The sequence below is a fragment of the Hyaloscypha bicolor genome (assembly GCF_002865645.1).
Source record: "Hyaloscypha bicolor E unplaced genomic scaffold K444scaffold_44, whole genome shotgun sequence".
Lineage (NCBI taxonomy): Eukaryota > Fungi > Ascomycota > Leotiomycetes > Helotiales > Hyaloscyphaceae > Hyaloscypha > Hyaloscypha bicolor.
This window is the reverse complement of record NW_020194546.1, coordinates 106,216-127,676: the sequence shown is the minus strand read 5'-3', so window position 1 is coordinate 127,676 and position 21,461 is coordinate 106,216. Positions and strand designations below refer to the sequence as shown.

General features: G+C 47.6%; 6 protein-coding genes across 6 annotated transcripts; 2 read left to right on the top strand and 4 right to left on the bottom strand.

Moving 5' to 3' along the window:
- Positions 1 to 101: 101 nt before the first annotated feature.
- Positions 102 to 1,881, bottom strand: K444DRAFT_310965 (MFS general substrate transporter). The gene is made up of 3 exons (XM_024871809.1): positions 1,503 to 1,881; positions 994 to 1,450; positions 102 to 940 (listed from the first exon to the last, which is right to left on the bottom strand). The coding sequence occupies exons 1-3, from the start codon at positions 1,832 to 1,834 to the stop codon at positions 212 to 214; spliced, it is 1,518 nt and encodes a 505-aa protein (XP_024740899.1). The 5' UTR covers positions 1,835 to 1,881; the 3' UTR covers positions 102 to 211.
- A 590-nt stretch (positions 1,882 to 2,471) lies between these two features.
- On the bottom strand, positions 2,472 to 3,050 carry K444DRAFT_609318 (uncharacterized protein). Its single transcript, XM_024879555.1, has one exon. It carries the CDS (start codon positions 3,032 to 3,034, stop codon positions 2,687 to 2,689), a length of 348 nt encoding a protein of 115 aa, XP_024740898.1. The 5' UTR covers positions 3,035 to 3,050; the 3' UTR covers positions 2,472 to 2,686.
- A 1,318-nt stretch (positions 3,051 to 4,368) lies between these two features.
- On the top strand, positions 4,369 to 7,241 carry K444DRAFT_310921 (uncharacterized protein). Its single transcript, XM_024871808.1, has one exon. The coding sequence runs from the start codon at positions 4,490 to 4,492 to the stop codon at positions 6,926 to 6,928; it is 2,439 nt and encodes an 812-aa protein (XP_024740897.1). The 5' UTR covers positions 4,369 to 4,489; the 3' UTR covers positions 6,929 to 7,241.
- Positions 7,242 to 9,930: 2,689 nt separating this feature from the next.
- On the bottom strand, positions 9,931 to 10,881 carry K444DRAFT_609313 (acyl-CoA N-acyltransferase). Its single transcript, XM_024879554.1, has one exon. The coding sequence runs from the start codon at positions 10,738 to 10,740 to the stop codon at positions 10,111 to 10,113; it is 630 nt and encodes a 209-aa protein (XP_024740896.1). The 5' UTR covers positions 10,741 to 10,881; the 3' UTR covers positions 9,931 to 10,110.
- Positions 10,882 to 11,930: 1,049 nt separating this feature from the next.
- Positions 11,931 to 16,028, top strand: K444DRAFT_660680 (uncharacterized protein). The gene is made up of 16 exons (XM_024886495.1): positions 11,931 to 12,380; positions 12,437 to 12,650; positions 12,745 to 12,926; positions 12,983 to 13,520; positions 13,575 to 13,864; positions 13,913 to 13,981; positions 14,035 to 14,094; positions 14,148 to 14,207; positions 14,276 to 14,455; positions 14,508 to 14,567; positions 14,637 to 14,732; positions 14,789 to 15,106; positions 15,155 to 15,328; positions 15,377 to 15,415; positions 15,469 to 15,523; positions 15,580 to 16,028. The coding sequence occupies exons 1-16, from the start codon at positions 12,048 to 12,050 to the stop codon at positions 15,822 to 15,824; spliced, it is 2,913 nt and encodes a 970-aa protein (XP_024740895.1). The 5' UTR covers positions 11,931 to 12,047; the 3' UTR covers positions 15,825 to 16,028.
- Positions 16,029 to 17,728: 1,700 nt separating this feature from the next.
- Positions 17,729 to 20,651, bottom strand: K444DRAFT_555525 (WSC-domain-containing protein). The gene is made up of 10 exons (XM_024876710.1): positions 20,172 to 20,651; positions 19,984 to 20,121; positions 19,646 to 19,918; positions 19,441 to 19,586; positions 19,322 to 19,384; positions 19,214 to 19,273; positions 19,114 to 19,161; positions 18,972 to 19,061; positions 18,860 to 18,919; positions 17,729 to 18,803 (listed from the first exon to the last, which is right to left on the bottom strand). The coding sequence occupies exons 1-10, from the start codon at positions 20,488 to 20,490 to the stop codon at positions 17,946 to 17,948; spliced, it is 2,055 nt and encodes a 684-aa protein (XP_024740894.1). The 5' UTR covers positions 20,491 to 20,651; the 3' UTR covers positions 17,729 to 17,945.
- Positions 20,652 to 21,461: the final 810 nt, after the last annotated feature.

Here is a 21,461-nt window from a genome sequence, read left to right as displayed (position 1 = left end):
GAAATCAAAGCACTTTGTTGTAAGAATTGGCAAAGCACGATATCCAGGACCAGTGATCGAGGCAGTTCAACAAAAGAGTCCAGCTGACATGTTTGAGTATGGTGCCGAAGCTGTCACCTTCTACGTTGAGACATTTAGCAATTTTCCCCTCCTTGATATATACGTTTGGAGCATCTTCTCCATATACATTATACCCCAACCCTCCGAAAACTCACTCAGTCACCCCAGCCATCTTCTTAATTCCCGTCCTCGTCTCAACATGATCACTTCTCAAATAATGCCTCTTGATGAACGCACTGCTCAGCACTGCCAGGCCCGAAATACCAGTGTAAAAAATCCACATATTTCTCATGGACCAAGCATAAGTCCCTCTGACTGCCTCTCTCTGAGCAGAATCCCTAATTGTGTTGCTCAACATAACATTCGCCGCCGCCCCGCCCTTCGTCAATAGTTCCGTGACATTGGATGGTAAACTAATGGGCGGAGAAGAGAGCGGGGGGATGTGGATATCCATTGAATTCTGGAAGATCACGCCACCGAGAACAACCCCTAGAGATGTTGCGAGACTCCGCACAAATCCGAAAGTCGCAGTTGCGGTGGCTGTTTCGTCCTGGGAGACTAGTGCTTGGAGAGCTATTAAAGGTGCTTGGAAGAGCAGACCAGCGCCAATTCCCGCCACTATTTGGTAGATGATGATTTGAGCAAGGGTGGAGGCGGGAGAGAGCAGGATATACAAGCCGTTTCCAATGGTCATGAATGTGACGCCAATGTAGATGATCTCGAGATACCGGCCAGTGGAGTGAATTAGAATTCCCGCTAGTATGCCGGTTATGGCTTCGGTGGTTGTAATGGGCATGACGAGGAGGCCGGAAGTTAGAGGTGAGGAGCCTTTGACGGATTGGAAGTAAAGTGGAAGGTAGTATTCTGCGCCGATGTAGATCTGTGGTCGTCAGTTTCTGCCATCTGATGTGATGAGGAGGAGGGGAAATATACCATTCCGTGCCAGAGTGTGAGGAGGAGACTCGCTGCGTTGGATCCGTTTGCAAACAGTTTCAATGGCATCAAGGGGTACTGCGCAAGCCGTTTCTCACTGTATATAAATGCAATCGACATCAAGGCTCCAAAAACGATAAGGCAGATAACTCGGGGCGAATTCCAAGGGACAGTTGCACCGCCGAACTCGAGACCCAGAAGCAGCATGAGAACCAATCCAATGATGGAGAGGCTGCCAAACCAATCAATTGCTTTGAGCCCATCCAGAACTGGGGTCTTAGGGTTGTGAACATCCAGATATAGAAATAATAAGATGAAAGTAGTGCCAGAGATTGGGAGATTGATCCAGAAGTTCCATCGCCAAGAAAGCCTCTGTGTGAACACGCCTCCAAGGACAGGGCCAACGCCTCCAGCAATCACCCAGACGAGTTCCATAATTCCGATGTACAGACTCCGACTCCTGCTTAACGTTAGTCTTTTACAAGAGCGAAACTTATCAGAATTCAAACCTAATGCTGAATAAATCCGAAATCGTGATCATAATCAACGGAATTAAGCCCCCACATGCCACCCCCTGGAACGTCCTTCCAATAATCAGAACCTTCATACTTCCCGCCTTAGCACAGAAAGCCGAGGAAGCAAAGAACAATGCATCTGCAGCAAGGAAGATTGGCTTGCGGCCAAATATATCAGAGAGTTTAGCCCAAATTGGCCCCGAAGCAGCATTGGAGAGAAGGTATGCCCCTCCAATCCAGACGTAGCCTGACGAGGAATGGAGGTCATGAGTTATTGTCGGTATACTGGTTGCAACTATTGTTTGGTCCAGAGCTACGATGAACATTGCCAACTGCCTGGAGTTAATTGATGAGTTCGGAGCGAGAAGAGCTGACGAACGTTGAGACCTATCATGATCGCTGTCAATCTCAGCTTGCTTCGAACCTTGACTGGCTCAGAGGCGATATCATCGAAGGCAACAAGCTCGATATCTTGTGGGCTCTGGAGGGGGGCAATTGTTCCCATCTCAGATGCTGGATCTTTGATGTCAACCTCACTGCCCTGTACTTTTATATCAGACGAAGATGCCATAATGCAAGAAAATATGAAATCATAGCAAGGAAGAAAATATAAATGCGAAAGGAGTCTCTTAAATCAAGACCTCCATTGAGAAATATCTGAAATGCAACAGGAGTGAAAGGCAACTTGCGAGTGATTTCCCCACCCCACTTTTGTGAGTCACGCGGGGACTTGTATGCACGGCCAGGCCAAGTCAAGCCCGAACTACGTACCAGAGACCTTCAAGCTCTGCGCGAGAGTGTGCAAAATGTCTAGCAGCGGCCAACAGTCATTGGTGTGGATGCGGCTATCGACGGATGTTGTGGAAGCGGTGAATAACCCCCCTGAAGGACCAAAAAAGTAGACACAGCTAAGGAGGAATCGCATTTGCCTTTGGGTAAGATCTTACCGTCTGGCTATGAGCCCTACTTTACATTGTTCCCGCACAAGAAGGACAATCAGCCCATTCTTAATGGCGTTACTTCTCTCTCGCGTCACCTACTGATCTCGATCTCCTTCGATATTTCCAGGTGCTTGGAAAGGCAAAGCTCATCTACGGGACGAGATAGCCGAACTTCGCATTCGAGTCGTTCCTATTCGGGTTGATCTACGATTTGTACTGCGGAGCGTCAGCAATTAATCAAATTGACATTGTCCCCAGAGTATTGAAACATTGAAGTATGTTGTCCCGGGGATGAATAAGACAACGAGAAAACAGAAGGAAAAGAAACCCCATGTTTCTGCTAATACTGGATCGGAAAATCTGAACTCCTTCAATGTCAAAAGTCGCAGTCGTCACTTCCACCACATCCTTTAGAGATAATTGCGCCCCTTGCTCCAAGACCTTCCCGTTGGCAACAATGGTTGATGATCCGTCAAACATCATGCGAGCCTCCCCATTAACACCAGTTCTATTGACATAAACATAGACTCCTCTCACCTTTCGGGTCGAATTCGAAATAAGGCTGAGGCGTGTTCTCAGCTTCATCAGTTCGGCATGTGAGGCGCTTGAATTCAGTATAGTCCCGACTCCATTTAAGCCCATATATATAGAGGGGTTCAAAAGGGTGAATAGCTCTCCGCAAGTCTCGAAACCAACTGCTGTATCCAATGTACTAAGGACGACGTCGCCAATTGGTACACTTTGCTGCCCAGTGACGTTTCGGACGACTTCTTCGAGTTAATACTTTTCGGGTTGTCGTTCTTTGACCCAAGCGGTAAAACTGGACGTAGAATAAAGTCAGCATTTGCTTGTACCAGAAACGTGTGGGTGATTCAAGGTCCCCGATTCACAATTGTACCAGGGACTTCCGATTGAGTGGAGGGGGAACTCACTGCCGAGTCTCTCGATACAGATTGTCGTTCGGAGGAGACATCTTGGGTCGAACCAAATAGATCATCTCGTATGTGCACAATATTCGACAATTGTATCGAACATTCCGATGCCTGACTCCCATGCCCACGTCGACCAGTATGTCTTTGCATACTGGGTCTGCCAGGATATCTGCGAGCACCTCCCATGAGTGCAAAATATATCACCTTCCAGGTGATGCTCCAAGTGACCATATCTAACTCAGGACCTGTGCGAAAGCTTGCTTTCTTCTCTTTCGCAATCGCGATGGATCGAAAGTTTGCGGTCTCTGCATCCTCCGAAGTCGAGGGGGACGCTGGCGAGCGTAGCGGCGGCGACGGTAATGAAAGCCATGGTAGCGATCAGCGGCAAGCTCTAACTTGTGATTGTACTTGAGGAGAAGGTTGAATGAATCTCTTTGAGATGCGAATGTACCGACGGAGGAGAATGGAGGTGGAAGGCTAAGGTGGGGCGCGAGTCACTTTTGAAATGCCGACCAAAAGGGGAAGGCGGTGTGATTAGGAAGCGCATTTTAAGGTTAGGGCGGATCCCTGGGGCTAACAGCGCTCCAATATCACTGTTGGAAGGAAACTTTATATTTGGTTTTAGTCGTAGGAGTTATAGTTTGCGATTATTCCATGATTAAGGGCTCCCATCGACGGTGGCATTATTGAGGCGATTAAAGTTTTTTACATTGGCCATTGTTGTTGGTGGCGTTACTAGTGGCGTTGCTTTTGTAGAAGCAGACCTGCGGTTGTCGTGTTGCCCTATGACGAGAAGCATGCAGAGAAGTAGTAGATATTAGAGACATGACTGGCTGGGTGGCTGATGCGGAGGATCCTGTGCCGTCTGAATTGTGATACATGGCGCCTCACATGGCGCCACGGGCAGTCCTGTGGAACCTTAGGCAGCATTGGGCAGCTGCATAGCATATGAAATGCAAAGAAAAGAATCACTACGCTGAACCAACTCCTGTATGTTTGCTCTATGATCAATTAAACTTTCGTTTAGACTCTAGTAATATTCAAAATCACAACTATTGGTGCAGATCCACAGAGCTGTCAGCCCCTTCTAATCCAGACCACAAATATCATGAACTACAGCATGGACTACATCAGATTTTGGAGGCCAGAGCCAGTCAATCGTGACGAATTTTTACGACCATCTCTTGGACAAATCGTTGACCTTCACGAAATGATAATGCACATGGCCAGACAGAAGTATGTTCGTCCGAAGGAAGATAATGAAGAGGACAAGCCATGGGAGAAGCTCTCGTCAGCATTCTTCTTGGACTTCGACCCATCAGGCGGTGGTGGCCCAGTTCCATCCTTCAGGATCTCTGATTATTTCCCCCGAGGCCTTGTCTATAACATTCCTCCTAGATCTCCTTCAAATAGTTCTTCAGCATTGCAAATATCGCCGCCTCCCTCTTTGGCCATGTCCAACTTCGATCCTACCGAAGCGTCATATCTTCTCTGCTGTCGGGCTTGTAAAGGACGATTCGAATATCCACTTGGTAAAGGCGTCGTCACTATCGTAGCAGGCGTCCCAAAAGGTGTTAGCTACAAAGCCGTGTCCTACGTTTGGGGGAAAACCTATCCTCTTCGCCTTAGCTGCCAAAACTGCACTTCTATAACGACTGTGCCTATGCAAAGTCCTGCCAAGTTCCACAGATTGATGGCCCTTGCAGGCACAGGCAATACCATTTGGCTGGATGCAATTTCAATTGACCAGTCGGATCACAGCGACATCGCCGCACAAGTAGCTGTTATGGGCACGATATACAGCAATGCCACCTGTGTCTCAGTTTTGTTACCCTCTTCCGATGAGGAAGCTTTCAGCAGATTGAGGGATCTATCTGATTTGGCGCAACAGCTTTTGAACCGTCCAGAACATTTTAAGTGGAACTATGAAGACAACGATGAGTTGGAGCGTGTTGAAAGCTGGGACGAAAGTGGAGTTCCGAATATTCCACTCGCTGGCGATCTTATTTTGGGGCGGGTACCTCGACGGTTGAGACCTCTTTATGGCGGTGCAACTACTGGCAGTCTGTGCAAGAGATACTATCACGAACTTGAGTTGTTCAAAGACCGTCTCGATACCTGGCAATACTGGCGGCGAGCGTGGACTTTTCAAGAATGGGCTCTTGCCGGAGATATTGAAATCACCTGGGAGAGTGATGTCAAATTTCAGAGAATTGAAAGGGTCAAATCCACAATCGTACTTGCTGCTATCACGATAACGAAGTATAAACTACGAGCTGGCCAGTACGCCAAGATAAAGCTGGGACTATCTCGAGGCGAGGTGATAAGGAACTTTAACACTGTCAAGCGCCTCTTTCCCTACGAGCATGTCATACTCTATCATGAAGAGCTTGACAAGGAGGTATTGAAATTCCAAACTTCACTTCCAAATTATGGTTGTAGTCAGGTACTAGGCCTGAGGTCCAATCCCCGCACAGACGATCGAGAGAAGTTTCTCGCCAGACTGAACATAATGCTAAATGCATTTGGAAGCAGCAAGAGAGAAGCCAGGTTTGATGCCGATTTGGTTTGCTGCTGGGCCTCGATGTGCGAGATCGATTACGAATATCGGAAGGACGACTCCCTTTCTACTGCTTTGAAGAAAGTAGAAACTGCACTGCGGCGGCGTGAGATTAAAATCTTCGATTTTGTGGTCCGATCTGAGACTGATTTAGCTCACTCCTTTTTTGACTACGCCAAGGAGCATATACAAAGTAACTCGACAAACAAGACCGAATTTCACGGCGCGCCCATCTTTACCGGTAGGGCAGATACTGCTGTCCATTTTCGCAACTCGGCGATGCTGGTGAACCCTACATATATTATCGCTGACCCTGAAAGGCCTCTACAAGAGGTCATTGGAGCAACAGTCGGGATAATATCAGAGTTGTCAGACGTTGAAAACGTACTCGAGATTTTTGATGTTCTAATCTCTGGAGCCGGGGGAAACTTCATGTTCAGTCCGCTTCAAGACGAAATCAAGCAAGTTTTGCTAAGCCTACCGGATGAGGCATCCATTAATAACGTCCTTGTTTTCACCCTAATTTCCGCGGAGGACCTTCACCTTGACCCAGAAGCCCACGGAACGCTAATGCTTCCTGCATGGGCCATTTGTTCCAAAGAAATGGCAAAACGAGGTCTTCTGATTGTTCGTGAGGGCATGAACGGCACACTTGCGCTGGTTGTTGAAGAAATGAATATACACCACCTGGTTGCTTTCCTCACTATCTCTGACCAACAATCTGGAACCTACCTCATTAGGACTGATATCGAGGGGAATATCAACCTTCTTCTCGAAACGCCTCAAAGAAGTGACATGATGAATGATCAGATGATGCTTGATCGATGGTTCCGAGGTTCGATAAAGCTCAGGTCGGAGCCGAGAGCGGAAGCACTCTCCCTGCCGAAGAGCCAAGAAAGAAAAGGCAAAGGCAAAGCAGCAAATTTCGTCAGAAACACGCAGGATAAGCTCAAAAGATTTTCATTCAAGAAAGATAAGGCAAAGTAGGTAAGGATTCATGAAGGGCAAAAAAAAACCTGGCAATACTAAACATAGGGTTAAGTAGAAACCGGACGTGGTTCGGACAAGAAAGAGAAGAGAGGCACTGAAAGGGAATTATGGAGCATCTTGGGCCACAAGACAAATTAGGATGTCTAATTATATCGGACACTGCCCCTTTGATCGAATTCAATTTAGGCATCGAGCTTGAGCCGGATACGAAAGGAAGAGGAAAATGCGCCTCCGCTATATAGGCAGTTCAAGAGTCCGGCAGATGGTCGGGTCATGAGTCTGTCTCACCTTTATTTATTCCCTGGCGGGAAACTCTTGGAACAATTCTTGGGGAATACGCCTACAATCAGTTGAATAAAAAACAAAAGACGAAGATGTTGGTACTTTTCCTTGTCATCCTCATAAAGTGGTTGTGATCGCCACTGACTGCGGTGGTCATCTGCGATCATCAGCGGATCCAAGCTGCGGATATTTTTCAGGGGATGGGCAGCGCATCCTTCCCTTCAGTTAAGGAGCGTGCAGTTAACATCGCCGCAGATATCGGACAACAAACTCTGAATGCAGTCTCTCTTGCTTGTGCATCTTAATGCGCATACTTTGCGTCCATTCTTTCCAAACTTATTCCCAAATCCAGCAGGTCAAACGCCCTTCCCCATTCTACCACCGAGGAGCTATTCTGCGAGAACTTTGAGAATTGGCAAGGAATAAACCGCATAGAGTAACAGTGACCAATAAGTCAGCAATGAAAGGTTGAAGCTGAACTGTGCTGAGAGAATCTTGCTGCATGGCCTGGGGTTGTCATCATTTCAGCTGCACTAGGAACGCACCTCGCTTAAATTATAAGTCGCCCATTTCCAGCTTTTTTTCTTCTAGGAGATACTGGGTAAAACTCGAGATGAAGCTGATAGATCTTAAACTTCAAAGGTTAAATAAAATCCTACAAGACTTTATTTATTTCATTTGAGAATGTAGCAAGGCACATTCGTCTGAGGTTATTATGATCGTGGTTTAGTTAACTATTTTTAGCGGGGTCCATTTCCAGCCACTTGGCTGTACATCTCCGGCTGACTGTCAGAGTAAAAAAGGAAGCAATACACGTGACCTTCCAGTGATGCTTCTAGAATCCGGAACGGATTAAAAATTAATCCGAACGGAACAACTAAAAGGCCGAACCCACTCTCTTTCTCTCTTCGAAGGCATAACATGGGTGCTAGCCTACGGCTCACACGAAGCCTTCGAAATTGATCAGAGTAGTGGAATTGCAATTAAGAAACGTTTGCTATATATCCGTAGTCTACCAACTTTCAACTATTCCTATGCTTTGGAAATTGCCCAGTCCCGCTTCGTTCCTCAAGACTCTCTTAGGCAAACCGCAAGCGGTTTGCGTCACTTGTCAGACGAACAACGGCAAGAGCTGGATTGAAGGCCGCGGCATAAGAGCCTTTTCGTCTCTTCGTTCCTCAAGGCAAAGTGGATGCCCAGGTGCTCATGTGTACCTAAATGAAGCTACGCACCCTGATTACTGCCCAATCTTGGCGTTTCTTCAGCGTTGCCCGCCCTGCCTTGGTTCATTCGGATCTCCGTACCTTGGCAATCGTCGGGCAGGGAAGCACAATGCTTTCAAGGTACATACAAGGAAATGTCATGTAACCTCTCGGTTTAGGAAATTCTCTCACGGATTCCTTTGTTAGCGAGATATTATTAGCGAGAAAAGCTAAGTTAGATCAAAAATTAAAGATCCCTTATCTCTCTATCTATTCCGTTGTCCGTACCCTCTATTGAGAATAGTTTGTCACTCATCTTATATTAATCTAGCTTTATAAAGGCAGTATCCAAAGCCAATTCTCAAAATCAACTTCACTTAGCCCTTGTACCTCTATAGAAAGTTCTTTAGCTACCCGCTTCATCCTTATCATAACCGGGCTATTACCCCTTTAATTAGACATCATATATCATACGTTCCTTCGGCGAAAACCCGAGCCCTTGGTTTATCTCCGCTCTCGATAGCAATATTGTATATATCCTTATATACCAGAGAGATACTTCTATTCCAGATATTTTCTTTTTTAAATAAATCAAACATTTTATATAAAAGATAAAGCGCCTTCTCCGACTTCAAGCTACCCCAAAAAAGTTTTCAATCGAGCTATTAATAATTTGAATTTCCCTTAGCTGGGTGTTACTACGCTTTTACTAGGCTCGGGGCAATAAGCAAAGCTCGAATTTGCAATCGAAATTGAACTTTTTCTTTAGAAAACGCTACCGGTCTATATACTCTAATATAATTGCCAGATTATAATTATAATTTCTTCTTCCTCTTTAATATCTCGGAATATATAGGAGTAAGTCACCTAATATTCTTATTCCAGGTATTTTGAAAGTTGTGCCTATAAAAGTAATTAATGCAAGAGGCCTCGGAAAACAAATTGCCAAAGCTAGCCTTAGAGCCAAGAGGGGAGACATTCTGCTGGAGATCAGCACCGTCCATCATCAACTCCAGCCTTCAAGCAGCAAGCAAAATCTGGGTGAAGCAATTTGAACAAACCAACGTAGCCCTGCAATTTCTGTCACATCAAAATCCTCCCAGATGAGGGTGAACCTACCTCGGTCTTTGGACCCCTCATTGTGATTCTTTCACGACTTTAGGTACAACGCGTCCTACGAAGCCTCGGACGCGTCTTCCATCGAGTATCGACCATTGAAGTTTTCCATAGATAATTTCGTTGCTCGAATATGGAGGTATCAACAAACTCAGGGTTATTTGTTTCTATACTTTCTATATGTTTTCGAAACAGGTGTCCAGAGCCAAACGCTGCATGCGCATTTTGATGACGAACGAGGCTGGTTTGAGATGGGGAAGTTGTACAGAGTCTTTGCAGCGGCACTGAGAATTCTCAATGTTCCAAGTCACTCTGAGCTATTGCAGACGCGTCTCCTCCGAAAGCTCCTTCTAGATATGGTGCATCCAAACTCTGCTTCCTCCTGTTGTCTATAAAGTCCGGGAACATCCAAAAATGGTCTCCTTCCAATGTCTAGATCGACTGAGGACATTCAAAACTAATCATGCTTTTTTGCCACCATGAGAAAGCCTCGAGTGAAGTCACGTTGGCTGTTCATTTTCTTTCCTCTATTGAACTGGTGCGAACTAGGACATTGGAGTTCCTTCAACAACCACGCGTCTACTCAAGCACAGGCCCCAAGAACTCAACCTTCATCTCCAAGTCTTTATATCTCTTGTAGTCAACATTCTCGAACAGAATATCGGCAACCACGCCCCGTCCGGGTACCGAAAGCACCTCTTCCCTTTCCGTGAATCCCAGACTCTTTGCAAGTGCACGCATCGGCTTGTTGGTCGACATCGTACCCGCATGGACAAGATTGACCTCAAGTTCATTGGCCAGTCTCAGCAAGACTTGCATCGCGGCCCTCCCTATTCCCTTCCCTCTCGCGCTCGCCGCAAGAGTAAGCCCGATGTTGGCTAGTCCAGCCTGTACTTGCGGGATCTCGTAAACACTGCCCTGGCCTACTGTCTCCCCGTCGATTTCAACCACGATTTCCAAGGCTTGATACTTTGTCTTCGACAAATTGTATCGAGCCAGGAACCGTTCCTTTACTCCTTTTTTCATTTCTTCGTCCCATACTTCTGCTAGATCTGATGGGCTGGCGAAAGGCGAGTTCAACGGATTTGAAAGGATTTTAATTTGCTCGTCACTCCGTGGAGGGGTCAATCGAAGGAATTTGACGTTGGGAAGCGATGGTACCGTGATCGTCCAATCTTCAGTGAAGAACCTGATATCTGAGGGAGGCATGATCTGAACTGTTCGGAATATGAAGTTGCGATTGACAATCTGGAGGAGGAAAAATGATTGACAAGCACGATAAAGATAAGTTATATCCTTTCTTGTAAGATATCGCAGGAGGTGCCGATCTGACTCATGCTTCGATGTTCGATGGAGGTACTTTCGAGATAGCGTCCCCACCTACATCCCACCTTCCTATTTAAGAGGAAGACGAATGTCTAGGCTCAAGGCTTCAGGGCCGAGGCCATGGTCTTGGGAAGGGACTGAAGTTGCATTTAAAAGATAATGAGAACCAAGGAGAACGGTACATGGCTGTGATTGGATTTCAGAGCATGACTTGGGGGACGTGGCATCACGCAGGCGCCGCACCACGCTAAAAGACCCTGATTGCGGCTTCAATTCGAATCACCAAACCTAGTCCGATAGTCAGGTATTTTGTTCTATTTATCTTAGTGTTATGTCTTTATTCACAATGCCATTCTATCGAAGTTTTATTGCAATATCTCATCCATTTCTAGACATCGTTGGCGCATTCATTCGCAGCTCACAGACACAAGGATGCGGGGGACATTATCCAACCACAGAGCTCATTTGCAGCGCTAGCAACCTTGTGCTGATCTCGAGGCAGAGAAGGACAACCATGAGGCTCAATTCCCGAAATAGACAACCAGCGTAACAGTATCGCATAAGCTTGCTCACTTACCCCACGTGCAGCTGCCACGAAGCGGGTCGGGACTCGGGACGACCGAGGGTTGCACGTTTGGCGAGCCATTGGCCAATGGATCAGAGTCTCTTCCGGAGCGGCAGCAGTCCTGCAGCACAATGAATTTTGAGTGGGTAGTTCCCGGGCACATAAGAGCGTGCCGTCCCGTGGCGTCCATACTTTGAATTCAGCTTTCATTGGAGGAAATCCATTGGCCCAAAAATGGCGGACCGTTACCACTCTCGGCCACCTGCTTGCATTCAGCTTCTCTCTCTTTCCTTCACCGACCCTGGCCAAACTTTAAAAGATTGATAATCTAATGGCTGCAGGGCATCGAGTTCGCAGCCGGCTTCCGATGACAACGCATTCACACATCGCCGAATGGTCAATCACGCACAGAGTGTACCCTTTGTCCAGGGATTAGTCAAGGGATGGCGTCTTGTGGGTCCAACTCTCGGAATGGCTGGACTGGCTCGGTTTGAACATCGTGGGGAAGGTTCCACAGGCATAAAGTCCGTGATGCCCCACTGGAGAGTTCAAGAGGCGAAGGATACAGGTAAACTCAGAGCCTCATTTTCTGCCAAGTCGAGTGCTCTCTGAAAACCATCTTAAAATGGCTACTGGACCGCCTACTGCAGCGGGGCCGTATGCTCCGAAACTTTGGAGATCTACCAGGAAGGAGAGGGCTCCATCGATAGACTCCGCTACATCCAGCGTTCAAGGGGGCTATACGTTTGGAATGAAAGCTCCCATCGTCGATTTCTTCGGTCATGATTATATTACGAAGTTCGCTCCACTGGAAGACATTCTGCTCGGTAGAGCTGATGAGATCATGGAAGATGCATATAAAGCAGACCCACTCGAGGAGACGTATCTACCCTGGACAAAAGACGGCTACAACTTTCGGTGGATTCATGTTCCTGCCAACAATATGGTTTGGGTTGAGGTTTGACCCACGGTCTTGGCTCGTTAGACTCCCAATCTCACTGACGTTTCGTGTAGGAAATCATCAAAAAGGTGTGCGAATCGAAGGACGAACGGCGAGCCAGGAAGGCAAAGGGAGATGCGCAGAAGAAGAAGAGGAAGGCGCTGAAGGCAGGAGATATTTTGAATGCCAAATATTGGAAAGACCAGCAACGTGGATGCCTCGAACACTGCGCCAATCACCCACTTTATGCGAGGCATATGGTTCCATTCTTTGCGGAAATTCCAACTGGTGCGTATGATTGTGCCGCCACGTTTAGCACATGATCTGAGATCTCGAAGTCTCAAAGATGTAGCGAGGCAGCTGGCTGACACACGCTTGTTAGATTGGGAATCTGCCACCCTCTCCGTTGTTGCACCCATTTCCGACGCGCCGCCGCTTGAAAATCTATCAGCAGTCAAAACACCTGTTACTCCAAGCCCAAGACTATCCCTGGATACAGCGAAGACCACGAACGAGCCTAGCCAGTGCGCCGAAGATCCAACAGCTCACAACATGGTCCTCTTCGTGAGTTTTCACCCTAGCAATCCTTTCGGGATTGGGGCAATAGCTTACATTTGTAGATGCCATATCTTCATTGGGCAACCAGTGGAGACCGTTTAGATCGCAGAATTGCCCTGATCAGAGAGCTTGCCGATAAGTTCAGAGATCCTCAATACAAAAGACCCACTCCCGAAGAGATCGAAGCCGAAGAAGACGATACAATCAAAATGAAGATACTACGAGCGTTTCTCGATCCTAGGAATGATCGATGTTTACATGTTCGAAGAACACTGGATCAATACTACTACAGTACTTTGACTGATGCCGATGAACGAACTGTGTCTCAAGTCGTCTACAAATTTGCGAAAAAGCAGCACCGCAGGAAGATCGAAGAGGCTGAGAAGACAAAACAGGAAGAGAAGAGAAGGAAAGCAGAATGGATGGAAAGAAGAAAGTGGGAGAGATCTGAATCATCTTTGCGGAGTAGCAGGAGCCGGGTGGACCCAGAAATTGACGTCGCAGTGATGGACGCCCAGGAAGTAAAACGGGTCGAAGCTTCTTGGGATCCGCCGAAGGTCATGATGGTCAACCAGTTGTGGATGTGGATCATAGACGGCGGTAGATTATACAGAGCATCCCACCCATGAAGTCATGCTGACATTCTGTTGGCAGATACCGTGATTACCAGTTTCCCAGCCAAAAGTAAATCAGAGCTTTCCATTATCGATCCGGCCGACGAGAAAGACTATATGGAAGGAGACGATATCTACGATTCCACCGATATTTGGAGCGCAGTTCAACGAGAGCTTCGACATAGAACAACGTACGGGCAAAGGACTGCAAAGTCAGCGCTTGATCTAGCTTGGACGATTGCTGATCAAGCGCGTGGCGTGTTCCAAAAGAGAAATCTTCACCCTCATTTGCAGTTCATACAAATGTTTGAAATGGAGATCAATGAGATTGTAATTTGTTCACCTGGTACCCATATGGACCTCCGCTAAATCGGCCAGACTTTCCACCAATCAAATGCATTCGCAACATTCTCCAGAAACGTCAGGGCAGCACATAATGCCAATAATGTAAGCCCCCACTCGAGGTCTTTGAAGAAACAGTGCTAAACTGTGTGGAACAGATAGCGAAGTTGCTGAATCTCCTTTCGACTTTCTGGAAAGAGAATTCTGGCACGACACAGGTAATTCTGACATATGCAGACCCAACTCCAATTCAACCACTAAATTGGTTTAGATCCAGGTATGGAGAGACAACTTTAGAACCTTTGCAATTGATTTCAGAAGGAAGTTCGGGGTAAGTGCTCTCATCCAAGATACACTCCTCAATGCGTGCAAGATGCTGACTGATACTCCAATTTCTAGCAAAGTGTTGCAGATGCTCAAGCCCAAGCGAAGGCCCAAGGTGCACACTGGCCAGCTCTAGTGGACGTGCCGACGCCGTCTCTTTCGGATTCTCGGCAAACACCCTCAAGAGGTGGCTCCGTAGGATCATTCAAACCTTTCAGGAAAGACCCCACGGAGGCCGTAGAGGACCAAAATTGGGTGAGTGGAAAGATTATGAATACTGCCATTTGTAATGCTGAGCTGCTCGCAGGGCAATGTGCTGAAGAAGACCTACTATGAGCTTCAAGAGACAATTGAGAACCGGAATAATGTAAGCAGAAATTGAAACTTGGAGGCTCAACTAGTCATGATATTGAATGCTAAGGAAGTGTACCTGCAGATCAAACTTACATATGAGGACATTGAAGCACAGCTATTGGGCAAGCTTCTGGACCGTTTCAAAGATCTGGAGAAGATTGTCCAGACAGCTCATTCGGTGAGTGATAAGCCGAGATCCATAGTTGCTCAAAACAGCTGACCATTCTTGTGTAGACTGTATCCTTAAGCAAAAAGCTGAAAAGTCTCGTGGACGCGGCTTTCAAATCTCTCGACTGGTATACTGACCTGGCAATGGAACACCTCTTCGACATAACAACTGAGACGAACTTAATGACCGAGATCAAAGACATCCTGGATGAGCTGAACATCATCAGTTCAGTGGGGCGCCAGCAAACCAGCGTGATCAAACCTTTCATGCGAGACATGCTCAATCAGTCTCTAGATACGCAAGATAAATCCTTCCACGACAGCACCAGGTTGGAAACGCAAATTGAAGAACTTCAGAAGACCGCCAAGTCAACCTATAGAGCTGTAAGCGACATTCGATATCAGAGCTTGTCAAATGCTTACTCAGCCCAGTTGCAAGATCTGCTTGATCTCAAGCAAAAGCAGGCGAGTGTGATCGAAGCTCGCGCCGCAAGGAAAGATGCCAAGTCCTCCGCGGATCAAGCCGAAGCTTCGACTTCACTTACATACGAAACTGTCAAGCAGGGCTGGTCCATCATGATTTTCACAATCGTTACGATTATCTTCGTAAGCCCAGCCTACTCTAGTATTCGGCCTCCAGCTAATACATTACAGCTTCCTCTTTCCTTCTTCACCGGCCTCTTCGGCATGAATGTACGCTCCTACCCCTCCCTTTACCAGAATATAATTAAGATCATCAATCACAGGCCAGAGAACTTCTCACGGGCGAGCATTCGATTGGATTCTATTCCATCATCATGTGTAAGTCCCGCACCCCTTTCCGCACACCTCCCTCCAAACCTACTAAGGTAATACAGATCCTGTGTCCTTCGTTATCACCTGCATCTCCCTCGGCCTAGCCCTGAAACCCGAGTTCCGCATCTTTGTTCTACGTGTGCTGAAGAAAACGCTGAGTTTGAAATGGTGGTTGACGCTATGGGCGAGGGTTTTTGGGAGCAGGATTAGGGTTGCCAGACGGGCTAGGAGGGACAGGGTTACAGAGAGTGGTGAGCTGGAAAATGGGACAGGGACGGCGACGGGGAAGATTGAGTACCAGGAGTGAGGTTTGGTGTTGAGATTTGGTTCGATATTCTTGTCGCAATCATGCTTGATTAAAAGCCTGATTTAGACTTGTCGGAAGCTGGGTTTTAGTTACGCGCGGTGGGCTGGTGTGGCAAAAAAATCACGTGTCAGAAAATATCACTGTCACCTGACCCGGAGAAATATTTGACCGGCCGCCGGAGGCTTAAAGGGGGGTTTAAGGGGGGTTTGGGGGGTCTCCCCCCAAGATTAGAGACTCCTTTTACTTTTTTCCACTTCCTTCTTTCTTTAAGGGATCTGGGGCAAAATGCACTATCACATGACCTGGAGAAATATTTGACTAGCTGCCAGAGGCTTAAGGGGGGGTTTGGGGGGTCCCCCCCAAGATTAAAGACTCCTCTTGCCTTCTTCTACTTCCTCCTTTCCTTAAGGGGCTTTGGGGGCCCTCCTCCAAGAATAAACACTTTGCTCTTCAAACTGAGCCCTCTTTTAAAAGTTACTGGGAGGGGGGACCTCTTAGGTCACAATATAATCTCTTAAAGTGGGAAAATCTGGCTTTTACTCTTTGCATTTGCACTTGCTAATGCGGCCCCTGGTAGGAGTAAGAGGGATACTAGGTAAAAACTTAATGGGTTGAACAAAGGGACAGAAAATGCACTGTCACGTGACGATGGACCAGGCCAAACCTTTTCCTCGACTCTTCTCCATTCTCCGAGTACATTTGAACAAACTGATCGTGCGGGGAAATGGAGATGTAAAAGGACACAGTACACAGGGTCAGACAGTTGTCAAGGAAGATGCAGCAAGAAAAGGCTAGCTTATGCAATAGCAGGTGACCCTGTATGTCGGCCGTCCTACCTACCAGGTGGTATGGACCCTCTAAGGCTCTCCAATGTTTCAAGGCAATACGCTGACAGCAAAATATCAATGACAGCAGATATCATCCGGTCTTCTCAAAGGCTTTGTAAAGCAGCATCATGCTCACTGAAGCTCCGAGGTATTCCAAGGATAATCAAGGTTAGGAAATGAACGGAGCTACTCGTCGAAAACACACATATATTTACACAATGCAATACCTACCTCTAAGCATGATTAAGGACCTCATCGCGATTGTCGCCTTGTGTTGCCATGACTGTCTTTAGGTGAGTTTTGCACTTCTTTTATAGAGGAATGACTTGGACGGGGGTACGGCATAACCGCAAAAAGGGTAGGAGGAATCCACTTAAATAAATCAATATTCTAGAACCGGCGAGAGGCGAGAATCACTCCTTTGAATAAATGCGGATTCACCGCTGGTTGCATTCAATCCAGCACCCAAGTTCCCTGCCGGAGCCGCCAGGCGTGAGCCGCTGCCGAGAGTCGCCAAAATTCCAATATATAAGGTGCCTGAGATGATGTCGAAAGAATTCGACAACTCTATGGCGTGTATCCAGCCGGAACCTATGTATCAAAGGAAGAAATCGTTCCTCCGCCTCGTCAACTTGGGCCAATACCCTTCCGAAGTCTCGAGAGCACTCAGCCGCACTGAAACTTTGGATAGTGATCTAACTGCTACAACTTTTGCTGTCACTCAAACACGGCTTTGAAAAACACCAGACGAAATGTGTTGTCACGCTGGCAGAATATCAACTTTCCGGAGTGTGCGAGGTCCCCAACGAACGAGTAGAGAGGAGACATATGGAACTCTTTTGATACCGGTGGTATGTAGATGACTGGTAGAATAGAAGACATCATTTGCAAGGCGAAGTGTCGAACTCGCGCCTGTCGTCTCATCGCCGGAGCCAGAGTCTTGTTTCAATGCTTTGTTCTTCTTAGCTGAGGAGCATCATATGTTACAGACCTGCTGTTATGACTCACCTACGTGGCCAGTCGCCTGTTAGTCACCTGGGTCCATATCACACTCAAAATCGTTCTCAATGTGCAAATCCGAAGGAATGTTCAGGTTCATGACTGATGAGCAGTCGATATTATTTAAATAGATTAAGGATAGTATGAAGGTCATCTTTTCCACCGTGCCACCATCCTAATTTGTAATAAAACATTAGCCAATAATATTCGTTTTGATTCTGATTCCTCCTCCTTGGGCGACTCCCAATCATCGAATCGCTCAGGTCTTTCTCCCCTCTTTTCACCTTTTACAGTCCTAATACCACCCCGAATTCCACCCCGAACACCTATTCCCGCCACTCACCCAACCATTCGCAGCATAACAATCGCTCCACTGACTCTGGCACTTATTGCACGCACTCGCATAGCTGTCCTTCCCTCCGGCAATATCTTGCGCCGAATTCCCCTTGCAGCTCTCCGCGTACGTGCCCAGACACGCCGTTTTCTGATAGTCGCAGCTGTCTTTGCAGCCCTGGGGCACGGAGCCGCCAGGGTACGAAGAACAGGATTTGGTATCAGAGGAGGTGTAGAGTTTGAAGTGGTTGCCGGAGTTGTAGTCTGAGTAGAGGTTGTTGCAAGTGAGGCAGGGGAGCGAGATGGAGCCGACGGGTGAGGTGGAGGAGTAGCCTTTGGAGGGGTTGTTGGGTTGACTGCAGATGCAAGATTGCGTGGGAATGGGGACGTAGGAGGTGGTTGTTGGTTTGGAGGTGGTGGTTGATTTGGAGAGGGTTGTTGTTTGTGTGCATGGATAAACTGTTGGAGAGTATGTAGTGGCTGGTGGAGGAGGTCCGACGGGAGGCCACTTGGATTTGCAGCTATTGAGGTTGCAGTTTCCACCTGGACAACTGCTTGAGCAGTAGCTGCTCACGCTGTTACACCAGTTTGAGAAGGCAAAGCAGTTTTGAGAAGCGGGCCATCCGGCGTTCATGAAGCAAGAAAAGACCTGGACGGCGCAGTTGGATGCAGATGTGCTGCAAGATCCGTGGTCGGAGAAGGGTGGAAGAGGTTTCGAGCACCATTTTCCGCATTGATATTCACAAGTTGGGGTTGGAGTAGATACGACAGTCGACGTGCACAGTGATACCGACTTGCTGGTAGTAGTCGAGGTAGAAGTCTGTTCTCGAGTTAGTAATCAAGCTAGTTAAGATCTGAGAAAGGAACAGCTCTTACTGTGGGTGTGGGTGTGGGTGTGGGTGTGGTCGTTGAAGTCGTTGAGGTCGAGGTAGAAGTCTGTTCTCGAGTTAGTACTCTAGTTAATTCCGAGAAAGAAAATAGCTCTTACTGTAGGTTTGGTGCATCCATAGCCTGCGCATGGAGTGGTCATTGAGGTCGTTGAAGTCGAGGTAGAAGTCGTTGAGGTCGAGGTAGAAGTCTGTCCTCGGGTCAGTAATCTAGTCAAGATCTGGGAAAGAAATAGCTCTTACTGTGGGTGTGGGTGTGGTCGTTGAAGTCGTCGAGGTCGAAGTAGAAGTCTGTTCTCAGATCAGTAATCTAGTCAACATCTAGGAAAGGAGCAGCTCTTACTATGGGTGTGGCGCACCCATAGCCTACGCAGCTCGTGGTCGTTGAAGTCGAGGTAGAAGTCTGTTCCCAAGTTAGTCATGTGACATGATTCTGGAAGAAATGTCGTACTGTAAGAGTCGTTGAAGAGGACGTCGTAGGGGTGGTTGTAGGAGTTGTAGCGGGCGTGGAGTACTGTGGACAATTAGATTAGAACGACGCGTTTAGGATGGAGGTTATAATGATCTTACTGTTGGGATCGTGCTTGACGAAGTCGTCGAAGACGAGACAGTGACATATCCGCATGGTTGATCGGACTCAAGATCCGGGGCCACATAGAGGTTAAGCGCCGCAGCACCTCCACAAGTCTCGGAAGAATTGCCGTTGCAAGGCATATCTACAAAAGGTCAGTAATTCGTTTGTAAGTGGACCGGGGTCAGGTCTGCAGGCACTTACTGCACGAGCTGGCTGGGAGAGGCACAGACCCATTGCCCAAGACGACGTTGCAAAAGCATTGTGAACCAAACTCAACGCCGGCAAAGGCAAAACCATTGTCCTTGCAAGCGAAGAGACATGCCTCTATGGTGATCGTCGAAGTGTCCAGGTTCTGTTGGTACTCCAGGGCTCGGCCACCAACACCTTCGGAGTAGCATCCCACGGAGTTGTAGTCGGTAATGATGGTATCATCCACAGGTGGAAATGTCGGATCTTGGTAAATCGAGATGTAGCCTACAGATCCCAGATTTAGCATTTACTAAAAGAGAGAACTCGGGAGTAGATAAACATTGACTTACTCGTCCCTCCACAGATCTCTGAGTGGTTGCCGTTGCATGGCGCATTGCAATTTGAATTATCACTTAAAGTACCGCCCACTGTTGCTCCGCAGAAACATTCGCCGTAGTACTCGAGTCCGGCATACCTGAAATCGTTTCCTTTGTTCCTGTTAGTAGTGTTTCATGGCTGACGCCCAGATGGGGGTTACCTTTGCAGAAAGCAACGCAAGCTTCGATGGTCATAGTATCATAATTAACCTCTGATCTGTATTCCAGAGCACCGGTGCTTCCCATATCAGAGAAGCATCCGGCGTAAACGAATGGAGTAGCTGGTGTGCATGCTGGGAGAGGAACTCCCCACCGCTTGACAGCACTGGCATTGGCGACTTGCAGCAAGCCGGCAGCCAACGCGATGCTTGTAACGAACGTCTTGAATGTCGCCATTCTAGTGAGAGAGGAAACGATTGTGGGGTAAACTCCGAACGGATGAGGGGAGAGAGTTGGATTGGAGGAAATGGGAGCGGACATCAATAAATAAGACTTGGGGGAGCACAACAAAAGCTGGCGTTGTCGGGCTGAGCTAAAAAAAATATCCAACCGAAGCTACACAGGTTCATCTGAACAAGCAAGGTTTATTCTTGTCCGTGCAGTTGCAATGCGCGGGCTTCGGGCCTTTCCGGTACCCCTGCGGGATCTATCAGATGCCATTATATCATCGTGTCTCTTGAATATCAGAGGTGAGGGGCGAAATATTTTTGGGTTCACTGAACCCCTGACGGCCAGATGCTTGCAGTTCGGTTGCACTGGCCCTGCACAAGCGAGAAGACTCGGTAACTATTGATGCAAGCGTTATGGCTAAATCCGAACCGAGGAAATGCTTTCAAAGAGCTTGCAGTGTTGCACTCCCCTCCTCTAAATCAGAATGGCATGTCATTTGTGTGCTCAGCTTGAGCACAGATCGTATCCATTGATGCCAATGGACCTCGATGTGGCCAGGTTTGAAGCGCTCTCGGGCAGAGAGGGCGTTAAAGGTGGAACTTGGACCCTTTCCCCACACTCAGAATGCTCGGGTAAGACCAGGCGGGCGCCGGGAGGAGGCTGGGAGGCTTCCAAATCCGGACGGCCGTTTGTGCCGGGGCACGAATTGGGCGTTACCCCTGAGCCGCTTCCTCAACCGACAGTCCGACCGCAGCCAAAATCACAAGGGGCTTGAGAGCCTCTCATTTCACGATCTCATGGCTTGTTTCTGAAGGATGGGAACAAATTTGACTTTTTGAGTTGACATAATATGGAATGCAAGAAAAGCTTTCTCATGCATTGCAAATTGATTATTGCCTCCTCAACGAGCGGCTGAAAGCAAAAACAATATATTCCTTTGCAAGCAAGGGACCTGTTGTACAGAATGGGAAATTTGTGTGGATAGGGTACCTGGCAGTTCGTATTCATGACAGCGCAAACGACGCCACATCGTTGCATGCAGCAGGTCGTCCGACCTGCGC